This window comes from Melanostigma gelatinosum (assembly GCF_949748355.1).
Source record: "Melanostigma gelatinosum genome assembly, chromosome: 2".
Taxonomy (NCBI): Eukaryota; Metazoa; Chordata; class Actinopteri; order Perciformes; family Zoarcidae; genus Melanostigma; species Melanostigma gelatinosum.
The window spans coordinates 11,701,994-11,715,141 of NC_136635.1; the positions used below are offsets into that span (position 1 = coordinate 11,701,994).

General features: G+C 39.6%; 2 protein-coding genes and 2 long non-coding RNA genes across 4 annotated transcripts; 2 read left to right on the forward strand and 2 right to left on the reverse strand.

Moving 5' to 3' along the window:
• Positions 1-1,379: 1,379 nt before the first annotated feature.
• On the forward strand, positions 1,380-2,947 carry LOC306790093 (uncharacterized protein; the record flags this gene model as incomplete). The annotated part of the gene is made up of 3 exons (XM_079286200.1): positions 1,380-1,532; positions 1,687-2,632; positions 2,748-2,947. Exons 1-3 carry the CDS (start codon positions 1,497-1,499, stop codon positions 2,945-2,947), a joined length of 1,182 nt encoding a protein of 393 aa, XP_079142326.1. The 5' UTR covers positions 1,380-1,496.
• A 536-nt stretch (positions 2,948-3,483) lies between these two features.
• LOC306795237 lies at positions 3,484-4,077 on the forward strand. The gene is made up of 3 exons (XR_013772972.1): positions 3,484-3,695; positions 3,809-3,874; positions 3,964-4,077. It is a non-coding gene; the product is annotated as an uncharacterized lncRNA (long non-coding RNA).
• A 5,803-nt stretch (positions 4,078-9,880) lies between these two features.
• Positions 9,881-10,323, reverse strand: LOC306789411. Its single transcript, XR_013772655.1, has 3 exons — positions 10,252-10,323; positions 10,058-10,123; positions 9,881-9,944 (listed from the first exon to the last, which is right to left on the reverse strand). It is a non-coding gene; the product is annotated as an uncharacterized lncRNA (long non-coding RNA).
• Positions 10,324-10,805: 482 nt separating this feature from the next.
• Positions 10,806-12,373, reverse strand: LOC306790102 (uncharacterized protein; the record flags this gene model as incomplete). The annotated part of the gene is made up of 3 exons (XM_079286213.1): positions 12,221-12,373; positions 11,121-12,066; positions 10,806-11,005 (listed from the first exon to the last, which is right to left on the reverse strand). The coding sequence occupies exons 1-3, from the start codon at positions 12,254-12,256 to the stop codon at positions 10,806-10,808; spliced, it is 1,182 nt and encodes a 393-aa protein (XP_079142339.1). The 5' UTR covers positions 12,257-12,373.
• Between the last annotated feature and the right edge of the window lie 775 nt (positions 12,374-13,148).

Genomic DNA, 13,148 nt, shown 5'->3' on the forward strand with positions numbered 1-13,148 from the left:
AACAGTAGCGTAACGATGGCCTGCCTCGGTCAGCGCTAGCTGCTCTTGGCCTGTCTCGAACGATTCCGTCGTCACGCGCTTTCCGGTCATTACGCTGTTATTTTCTTCGGCGATCGCCAACCAAACGTAAGTAATATTAATTCATACATATCAAATAATCTACGTGCCAAATTTCATGAATATATATGGACGTTTATATGTCTAAATACTATAGGAAAGTGACTTTGATGAGAGGAAGCAGAAAAAACGCTCGGGCGACGCTCTTTACTCTGAGAAGTGTCTCTGTATTTTCTCCGTATTGCTAATATAAGTTAGCATACGAGTGTATTTTGTAGCTAGCTTTACACTACTTTGTCTAGCCAATGAAACTATAGCATTGATGTGTGACATAATCTGTCGTCGAGGGGAGGGAGGCAGAAATGTTGTGTCTGAAAAAAACAGTTGTGGCTGCGGGAAAAACGATCAAAGAATCATAGCGCGAGTTAAAGGTAGGCTGCAGTTTGTTTTTGTCTTAGCTCTGAAACACAACAGCAGACATGTAAAATAAAATGCTTTTCTTGTTTATCATAAGCCAGGCTACATCAAGTATAATAATGCACAATGATCTGATCAATTATGCAAATAATGTTGGTGTGTGTGTGTGTGTGTGTGTGTGTGTGTGTGTGTGTGTGTGTGTTTGAGAGTGAGCGAGACTGTACATTTATTGAAAGCCAGCAGTGGCTCTTATGATTAGAACTATTTATGTAGATAAGCCTCCAATATAACACAGTGCTGTTATACAGTATATAAGGTTAACCAAAATGTAATGTTTTTGACTTAAATGTCTCTCTTGTGGTTTATGTTCCTGCCTGAAAAGAACAGAGACAGAGAACAGCGACAGAGAGAAGGAAGAGAATGAATGAATGAATGAATGAATGAATGAATGAATGAATTTTATTTATATAGCGCTTTTCACAGACAGTACTATCACAAAGTGCTTAACAGAGCAGACATTTAAAAGCATAAAAAACACAATGTGACCCTACGGTCAATAAATTACATACACAGAGTGAATAAAAAATGTTAAAGAATAAAATAAAAATAAAATAAAAATATAAAACAAATGTTAAGAGCAGGTCTAGGACATGGGTTTACTTTTACACAAACGCCAGCCTAAACAGGTGGGTTTTTAGCTGGCTTTTAAAAGTATCCACAGTATCGGCGAGGCGTAGAGTTGCAGGCAGAGCATTCCAGAGAAGAGAGGCAAAGGGAGACCGCAATAAGCAGAAAAACAGTAGAAAGCAGACTCAAAGAAGCAGAAAAGAACAGAAAGCAGACTCAAAGAAGCAGAAAAGAACAGAAAGAAGACTCAAAGAAGCAGAAAAGAACAGAAAGAAGACAGCAATAAGCAGAAAAAGAGTAGAAAAGACAGGAAGAACCTTTAAAGTAACAAAGGTAGGTAATGTGTGTCTGTGTGAGAGTTTTTTTCCTTTACAGGAGGATCAAGAAAATAAGAGATGGATATAGAAATTGTAAATCTACAATGGTTTAAGGTAAATATATGTATGTCTATGCATGTGTTAAATATGCATGAGTCTATACATGGCAATCTGGCAATTTATAAAACTATTCAATTCATTGAGACATGTACTGTGGCTTTAAAACAAATTTTGTATTTAATTTCTTACTGTAAATGTGTATTTGCAGATGCCAAACATGCGGCAAGTCAGGAAGAGGGAGAGTAAGACGAGGAAGTGGACCCAGGAGGCCATGACACAGGCCCTACTGGAGGTGAAAGCAGGCAGGCTTTCTCTACGGCAGGCAGCCCAGCAGTTTGGGGTCCCTAAGTCCAGCCTGAGTGACCGAGTCAGTGGAAGGGTGTCCTCTGACTGTGTCTATGGTCAGAGGACACTCCTCACCCCTGAAGATGAGGATTCCCTGGTGGAGTACTGTTTGTATTCTGCCAGTCACGGGTTTCCACTGACGAAGCCTCAGGTCCTGGCCCACGCTCTGGCCATCTATAACCTCCGCCACCGGGACGCACAAAGAACCGTGCTTGGCCAGACGTGGTGGATAAACTTCCGGGAGCGGCAACACCATCGCCTTACTGCCCGGACCCCAGACATCATTGACCGTGGGAGGGCATCCTGCGCCAAGAGGGGGCCAATTGAGGAGTATTTCGGGCTCCTCACCACCACCCTGGAGGAGCACGGGTTGAGGGAGAAACCTCGTCAGATATACAACTGCGACGAGACGGGGTTTCAGCTGGACTCTACAAGAAGGAAGGTCATCGTGCCCCGGGGGACTAAACATGCTTACAGGCAGGCCCAGGGAACCAGAGACCACATCACCGTCCTGGCCTGCCTCAACGCGGCTGGGGAGGATGTCCCCCCATTCATCATCTACAAGGGGGGATATCCAGGGGGCCCCTATAACAAGGAAGGGGTTCCCGATGCCCTCTACGGGAAGTCGCCAGCAGGGTACATTGACAGTGAGCTGTTTAGGAAGTGGTTTGTCGGGCATTTCCTGAAGTTCGCCGTGCAGGAGCGCCCGTTGCTGCTCATCATGGACGGACATCAATCCCACCTGGATCCAGAGCTGGTCCGGGCGGCACAGAGGGAGGGGGTCATTCTCTTGTGCTGCCACCACATACGTCTCACATCCTTCAACCTCTGGATATGAGTTTCTTCGGACCCTTGAAGGCAGATTTCTCTGGTGTTACAGGAGATCTGTCGGCAGTGAGCCACTCCTTCTTGGTTTCTAAGAAGGAGTTTTCAAGGGTCCTAAGAGACTCCTACCAGAGGGTGAAGGATCGGAGACTGGTGGTGGCTGGGTTCAGGAGGTGTGGCCTCTACCCTCTGGACCCAATGGCTATCGACTGGTCACGGGTCATGCCGTCCGGGCCGCGGCGTGGGGCCTCCTCACCACCTCCGCCAACCTCATCGGCATCTTCCTGGGCTGCGCCTGATGTTGCCCTCCCCTCCCAGCATCCCCTTTCTCCAGCACCTATCCCCAATCCCCAGAACCAACCCCCACCTGCCCCTCCTCCCAATCCCTACATGACCCATCCCCTGGTAACATCAGGCCGGATAACAGCAGACCTGGCCCACCTCCTGGCCGAAATAAACTACAACCGCAACACCGGCAAGGTCAGGAGGAACATCACCAAGGCCAGGTTACTGACAGCTCAGGAGCTGTCCGACGTCATCGTGGAGGCAGAGGACCGTGCTGCAAGACGGGAGGCCCAAGCTCTGGCCAGAAGAGACAGAGAGCAGCAGCGGGCCGGAGACACCGGCCCGGCAGCCACTTCCTCTACCCCGTCTGGCGGCTCTCGCCCCGGCCGCAGAAGACCAGTGTCCCTCGGGGCTACTACAGCCACCAGCTCCGGACTTTCCATCGCCGGTCCCTCATCCCGCTCTGCCCCCTCTTGTGCCTCCCACGGTCCCTGGCTGCCTGCCAGCAGCACATCACCACCACTGAGCCTGCCTGCTGAGGAACACCGCCACCTTCCCCCGTCTCCTGGTCAGCGCATCCCTATTTTGCATTTGAATTCACGTATAAATCAGAATTTATTAACTATTGTTACGCATAAACATTATTATAAGTATGTATTTTAGAGTTGTAATAATAAAATATGATTATTATTTCAGAGCCTTCAACATCGGCTGCGGGACGTGGCCTCTATGGGTCCCAAACTCCTTCCTCTCCCTTCCACTGTAAATCCTTTAAATAATCAAAAAAAAACCCACAATATTATAACACGATGGTGACATTAGCCATGATGAAGAGTAAACAAAGCATGGTTATGCTTTTTCTGTTATTTATACAGCCTCCCAACCTGCAGAGACCCGACCTTCATCCAGCTCCTCGTCTGCTGGACCTACGACATCCACCGGTACTGCATGTTAACTTGCATTGTATGCCAACCCATGAAAATCTGATCATTGTCTTTAATTCAAAGTAATTTTTTATTTATTTTAATAGGTCACACTCCTGAAGAGATGGAGCAGACAGTTTGGGAGTGTGGCCGGTGCCAGGAACCTGACCCTCCAGAGAGCTCGGAGGGATTGGTGTCGTGGGTCCAGTGTGACAGCTGCCACACATGGTATCACACCATGTGTGTGGGCTGGGACGAGGAGCTGGATGATGAAGACGATTATTTCAAATGCCATGTGTGTCCTGTTTTTTAATTTAATTTTTGATTGGTTTGTTTTTCAATAAATGTTTGCACAGAACTTTTCAATCATTTGCACAAGTTATTTGTCTTTCACTTTAACAATTTAGCTTTTTAATCATGAATACTCATGTTTTTAGTTGTAATATAACTCTTACTCTGCACTGTGTGTTATGATAATAATTGTTATATACAATATGTGTACATAATTGTTAAATTCCAGACATCAGCTGGTGTTTTGCCAGTGATTGACATGAGAAGAGTTTAACAAAACATCCAGCAGGTGGTGGTATACGCTCAAACGGAAATTAAGGAGCTTTTATTGCATCATTTGGAGTTGTTGAAGCGTGATATCTTATTGTGAAGGACAGAACTACGGTCCCGGATGTGTTGACAGCATTGATGGTCATTTTTGCGACCCTGGAACAAGCGAATATCCCCGAAAAACCAGCAGCAGCCAGTGTTTACAACGAGGATAGAAGTCCGGACGGATTAGGCCACGAGCAGTGCACGGCTAATTCACCGGTGTTAACATCGTTTTAACGACTCTGGTAAAGGCAAAGCTAACTGTAATAATTACAACAATATTTCGTTTGAAAGGTACGAAGTTTAACTTCAGTTTAACACCATTAAATCAACTGAAAACATTACACGATCATTTTTATAAACATTGTAAGTGAATTGTATTGAAACATTAGCTAAAAACGGTCCGTTTTGGGGTACAATTCCGTTAACTACAGGAGAAGAAGAAGAACGCCTCTCACCGGTGTGTTTTTGAGCGTGTACGATGAGCTGAAACTTCCAAGCGTAACACTTGTCGCACTCGGAGCACTTCCACGGTTTCTCTCCCGTGTGTTGCCGCTTGTGATGCGTCAGCGTGCAGGACTGACCGGCCTCCTGGCCCTGCTCTCCCCCGTCGTCGTCGTCCTCCCGTGAGGGGCTCCAGTCTTCGTCACACTTTAGAGACATTTCTGACACCAAAAGGGTAAATTGTATGTAACTGAGGATGAAAATCAAAACAATTAACAATTGTTAATGCGACAAATGTAAATGTTTCCGATGTTCTTTTTAAATTGTTCTTCAAAGTTTGAATGGTTTAACACCAGTTTAACGGCAGTTGTCAACACAAAGTGTCAGAATTCGGCTAATTTCAAAGTTTGAATGATTCACTTTTCTTAATGTCAATAAAAGCCAAAATCTAAAATGTTAGTCGGTCCTAACCTTTAGATAAACTTTAGATATATGACTTCATACACATATATATATATATATATATATATATATATATATATATATATATATATATATATATATATATATATATATATATATGACATCATACACATATATATATATATATATATGACATCATACACATATATATATATGACATCATACACATATATATATATATATATATGACATCATACACATATATATATATATGACATCATACACATATATATATATATGACATCATACACATATATATATATATATATGACATCATACACATATATATATATATATGACATCATACACATATATATATATATGACATCATACACATATATATATATATATGACATCATACACATATATATATATATGACATCATACACATATATATATATATATGACATCATACACATATATATATATATATATGACATCATACACATATATATATATATATGACATCATACACATATATATATATATGACATCATACACATATATATATATATATATGACATCATACACATATATATATATATATGACATCATACACATATATATATATATGACATCATACACATATATATATATATGACATCATACACATATATATATATATGACATCATACACATATATATATATATATATGACATCATACACATATATATATATGACATCATACACATATATATATATGACATCATACACATATATATATATATATATGACATCATACACATATATATATATATATATGACATCATACACATATATATATATGACATCATACACATATATATATATATGACTTCATACACATATATATATATATATGACATCATACACATATATATATATGACATCATACACATATATATATATATATATATGACATCATACACATATATATATATATATGACATCATACACATATATATATATATATATATATGACATCATACACATATATATATATATGACATCATACACACATATATATATATATGACTTCATACACATATATATATATGACATCATACACATATATATATATATGACATCATACACATATATATATATATATATATGACATCATACACATATATATATATATGACATCATACACATATATATATATATATATGACATCATACACATATATATATATGACATCATACACATATATATATATATGACTTCATACACATATATATATATATATATGACATCATACACATATATATATATATATATGACATCATACACATATATATATATATATATATATATATATATGTGTATGATGTCATATATATATATATGTGTATGATGTCATATATATATATATGTGTATGATGTCATATATATATATATATATGATGTCATATATATATATATGTGTATGATGTCATATATATATATATGTGTATGATGTCATATATATATATGTGTATGAAGTCATATATATATATATATATATGTGTATGATGTCATATATATATATATGTGTATGAAGTCATATATATATATATGTGTATGATGTCATATATATATATATATATGTGTATGATGTCATATATATATATGTGTATGATGTCATATATATATATATGTGTATGATGTCATATATATATATATATATATATATGTGTATGATGTCATATATATATATATGTGTATGATGTCATATATATATATATGTGTATGAAGTCATATATATATATATATATGTGTATGATGTCATATATATATATATGTGTATGATGTCATATATATATATATATATATATGTGTATGATGTCATATATATATATATGTGTATGATGTCATATATATATATATATATATATATATATGTGTATGATGTCATATATATATATATGTGTATGATGTCATATATATATATGTGTATGAAGTCATATATATATATATGTGTGTATGATGTCATATATATATATATGTGTATGATGTCATATATATATATATATGTGTATGATGTCATATATATATATATATATGTGTATGATGTCATATATATATATATGTGTATGATGTCATATATATATATATATGTGTATGATGTCATATATATATATATATGTGTATGATGTCATATATATATATATGTGTATGATGTCATATATATATATATATATATATGTGTATGATGTCATATATATATATATATATGTGTATGATGTCATATATATATATGTGTATGATGTCATATATATATATATGTGTATGATGTCATATATATATATATATATATGTGTATGATGTCATATATATATATATATGTGTATGATGTCATATATATATATATGTGTATGACGTCATATATATATATATATGTGTATGATGTCATATATATATATATGTGTATGATGTCATATATATATATATGTGTATGATGTCATATATATATATATATGTGTATGATGTCATATATATATATATATATGTGTATGATGTCATATATATATATATGTGTATGATGTCATATATATATATATGTGTATGATGTCATATATATATATATATATGTGTATGATGTCATATATATATATATATGTGTATGATGTCATATATATATATATATGTGTATGATGTCATATATATATATATATGTGTATGATGTCATATATATATATATGTGTATGATGTCATATATATATATATGTGTATGAAGTCATATATATATATGTGTATGATGTCATATATATATATATATATGTGTATGATGTCATATATATATATATATATATATGTGTATGATGTCATATATATATATATGTGTATGATGTCATATATATATATATATATGTGTATGATGTCATATATATATATATGTGTATGAAGTCATATATATATATATGTGTATGAAGTCATATATATATATATATATATATATATATATATATATATATATATATATATATATATATATATATATGAAGTCATATATCTAAAGTTTATCTAAAGGTTAGGACCGACTAACATTTTAGATTTTGGCTTTTATTGACATTAAGAAAAGTGAATCATTCAAACTTTGAAATTAGCCGAATTCTGACACTTTGTGTTGACAACTGCCGTTAAACTGGTGTTAAACCATTCAAACTTTGAAGAACAATTTAAAAAGAACATCGGAAACATTTACATTTGTCGCATTAACAATTATTAATTGTTTTGATTTTCATCCTCAGTTACATACAATTTACCCTTTTGGTGTCAGAAATGTCTCTAAAGTGTGACGAAGACTGGAGCCCCTCACGGGAGGACGACGACGACGGGGGAGAGCAGGGCCAGGAGGCCGGTCAGTCCTGCACGCTGACGCATCACAAGCGGCAACACACGGGAGAGAAACCGTGGAAGTGCTCCGAGTGCGACAAGTGTTACGCTTGGAAGTTTCAGCTCATCGTACACGCTCAAAAACACACCGGTGAGAGGCGTTCTTCTTCTTCTCCTGTAGTTAACGGAATTGTACCCCAAAACGGACAGTTTTTAGCTAATGTTTCAATACAATTCACTTACAATGTTGATAAAAATGATCGTGTAATGTTTTCAGTTGATTTAATGGTGTTAAACTGAAGTTAAACTTCGTACCTTTCAAACGAAATATTGTTGTAATTATTACAGTTAGCTTTGCCTTTACCAGAGTCGTTAAAACGATGTTAACACCGGTGAATTAGCCGTGCACTGCTCGTGGCCTAATCCGTCCGGACTTCTATCCTCGTTGTAAACACTGGCTGCTGCTGGTTTTTCGGGGATATTCGCTTGTTCCAGGGTCGCAAAAATGACCATCAATGCTGTCAACACATCCGGGACCGTAGTTCTGTCCTTCACAATAAGATATCACGCTTCAACAACTCCAAATGATGCAATAAAAGCTCCTTAATTTCCGTTTGAGCGTATACCACCACCTGCTGGATGTTTTGTTAAACTCTTCTCATGTCAATCACTGGCAAAACACCAGCTGATGTCTGGAATTTAACAATTATGTACACATATTGTATATAACAATTATTATCATAACACACAGTGCAGAGTAAGAGTTATATTACAACTAAAAACATGAGTATTCATGATTAAAAAGCTAAATTGTTAAAGTGAAAGACAAATAACTTGTGCAAATGATTGAAAAGTTCTGTGCAAACATTTATTGAAAAACAAACCAATCAAAAATTAAATTAAAAAACAGGACACACATGGCATTTGAAATAATCGTCTTCATCATCCAGCTCCTCGTCCCAGCCCACACACATGGTGTGATACCATGTGTGGCAGCTGTCACACTGGACCCACGACACCAATCCCTCCGAGCTCTCTGGAGGGTCAGGTTCCTGGCACCGGCCACACTCCCAAACTGTTTGCTCCATCTCTTCAGGAGTGTGACCTATTAAAATAAATAAAAAATTACTTTGAATTAAAGACAATGATCAGATTTTCATGGGTTGGCATACAATGCAAGTTAACATGCAGTACCGGTGGATGTCGTAGGTCCAGCAGACGAGGAGCTGGATGAAGGTCGGGTCTCTGCAGGTTGGGAGGCTGTATAAATAACAGAAAAAGCATAACCATGCTTTGTTTACTCTTCATCATGGCTAATGTCACCATCGTGTTATAATATTGTGGGGTTTTTTTAGATTATTTAAAGGATTTACAGTGGAAGGGAGAGGAAGGAGTTTGGGACCCATAGAGGCCACGTCCCGCAGCCGATGTTGAAGGCTCTGAAATAATAATCATATTTTATTATTACAACTCTAAAATACATACTTATAATAATGTTTATGCGTAACAATAGTTAATAAATTCTGATTTATACGTGAATTCAAATGCAAAATAGGGATGCGCTGACCAGGAGACGGGGGAAGGTGGCGGTGTTCCTCAGCAGGCAGGCTCAGTGGTGGTGATGTGCTGCTGGCAGGCAGCCAGGGACCGTGGGAGGCACAAGAGGGGGCAGAGCGGGATGAGGGACCGGCGATGGAAAGTCCGGAGCTGGTGGCTGTAGTAGCCCCGAGGGACACTGGTCTTCTGCGGCCGGGGCGAGAGCCGCCAGACGGGGTAGAGGAAGTGGCTGCCGGGCCGGTGTCTCCGGCCCGCTGCTGCTCTCTGTCTCTTCTGGCCAGAGCTTGGGCCTCCCGTCTTGCAGCACGGTCCTCTGCCTCCACGATGACGTCGGACATCTCCTGAGCTGTCAGTAACCTGGCCTTGGTGATGTTCCTCCTGACCTTGCCGGTGTTGCGGTTGTAGTTTATTTCGGCCAGGAGGTGGGCCAGGTCTGCTGTTATCCGGCCTGATGTTACCAGGGGATGGGTCATGTAGGGATTGGGAGGAGGGGCAGGTGGGGGTTGGTTCTGGGGATTGGGGATAGGTGCTGGAGAAAGGGGATGCTGGGAGGGGAGGGCAACATCAGGCGCAGCCCAGGAAGATGCCGATGAGGTTGGCGGAGGTGGTGAGGAGGCCCCACGCCGCGGCCCGGACGGCATGACCCGTGACCAGTCGATAGCCATTGGGTCCAGAGGGTAGAGGCCACACCTCCTGAACCCAGCCACCACCAGTCTCCGATCCTTCACCCTCTGGTAGGAGTCTCTTAGGACCCTTGAAAACTCCTTCTTAGAAACCAAGAAGGAGTGGCTCACTGCCGACAGATCTCCTGTAACACCAGAGAAATCTGCCTTCAAGGGTCCGAAGAAACTCATATCCAGAGGTTGAAGGATGTGAGACGTATGTGGTGGCAGCACAAGAGAATGACCCCCTCCCTCTGTGCCGCCCGGACCAGCTCTGGATCCAGGTGGGATTGATGTCCGTCCATGATGAGCAGCAACGGGCGCTCCTGCACGGCGAACTTCAGGAAATGCCCGACAAACCACTTCCTAAACAGCTCACTGTCAATGTACCCTGCTGGCGACTTCCCGTAGAGGGCATCGGGAACCCCTTCCTTGTTATAGGGGCCCCCTGGATATCCCCCCTTGTAGATGATGAATGGGGGGACATCCTCCCCAGCCGCGTTGAGGCAGGCCAGGACGGTGATGTGGTCTCTGGTTCCCTGGGCCTGCCTGTAAGCATGTTTAGTCCCCCGGGGCACGATGACCTTCCTTCTTGTAGAGTCCAGCTGAAACCCCGTCTCGTCGCAGTTGTATATCTGACGAGGTTTCTCCCTCAACCCGTGCTCCTCCAGGGTGGTGGTGAGGAGCCCGAAATACTCCTCAATTGGCCCCCTCTTGGCGCAGGATGCCCTCCCACGGTCAATGATGTCTGGGGTCCGGGCAGTAAGGCGATGGTGTTGCCGCTCCCGGAAGTTTATCCACCACGTCTGGCCAAGCACGGTTCTTTGTGCGTCCCGGTGGCGGAGGTTATAGATGGCCAGAGCGTGGGCCAGGACCTGAGGCTTCGTCAGTGGAAACCCGTGACTGGCAGAATACAAACAGTACTCCACCAGGGAATCCTCATCTTCAGGGGTGAGGAGTGTCCTCTGACCATAGACACAGTCAGAGGACACCCTTCCACTGACTCGGTCACTCAGGCTGGACTTAGGGACCCCAAACTGCTGGGCTGCCTGCCGTAGAGAAAGCCTGCCTGCTTTCACCTCCAGTAGGGCCTGTGTCATGGCCTCCTGGGTCCACTTCCTCGTCTTACTCTCCCTCTTCCTGACTTGCCGCATGTTTGGCATCTGCAAATACACATTTACAGTAAGAAATTAAATACAAAATTTGTTTTAAAGCCACAGTACATGTCTCAATGAATTGAATAGTTTTATAAATTGCCAGATTGCCATGTATAGACTCATGCATATTTAACACATGCATAGACATACATATATTTACCTTAAACCATTGTAGATTTACAATTTCTATATCCATCTCTTATTTTCTTGATCCTCCTGTAAAGGAAAAAAACTCTCACACAGACACACATTACCTACCTTTGTTACTTTAAAGGTTCTTCCTGTCTTTTCTACTCTTTTTCTGCTTATTGCTGTCTTCTTTCTGTTCTTTTCTGCTTCTTTGAGTCTTCTTTCTGTTCTTTTCTGCTTCTTTGAGTCTGCTTTCTGTTCTTTTCTGCTTCTTTGAGTCTGCTTTCTACTGTTTTTCTGCTTATTGCGGTCTCCCTTTGCCTCTCTTCTCTTCCTTCTCTCTGTCGCTGTTCTCTGTCTCTGTTCTTTTCAGGCAGGAACATAAACCACAAGAGAGACATTTAAGTCAAAAACATTACATTTTGGTTAACCTTATATACTGTATAACAGCACTGTGTTATATTGGAGGCTTATCTACATAAATAGTTCTAATCATAAGAGCCACTGCTGGCTTTCAATAAATGTACAGTCTCGCTCACTCTCAAACACACACACACACACACACACACACACACACACACACACACACACACACACCAACATTATTTGCATAATTGATCAGATCATTGTGCATTATTATACTTGATGTAGCCTGGCTTATGATAAACAAGAAAAGCATTTTATTTTACATGTCTGCTGTTGTGTTTCAGAGCTAAGACAAAAACAAACAGCAGCCTACCTTTAACTCGCGCTATGATTCTTTGATCGTTTTTCCCGCAGCCACAACTGTTTTTTTCAGACACAACATTTCTGCCTCCCTCCCCTCGACGACAGATTATGTCACACATCAATGCTATAGTTTCATTGGCTAGACAAAGTAGTGGAAAGCTAGCTACAAAATACACTCGTATGCTAACTTATATTAGCAATACGGAGAAAATACAGAGACACTTCTCAGA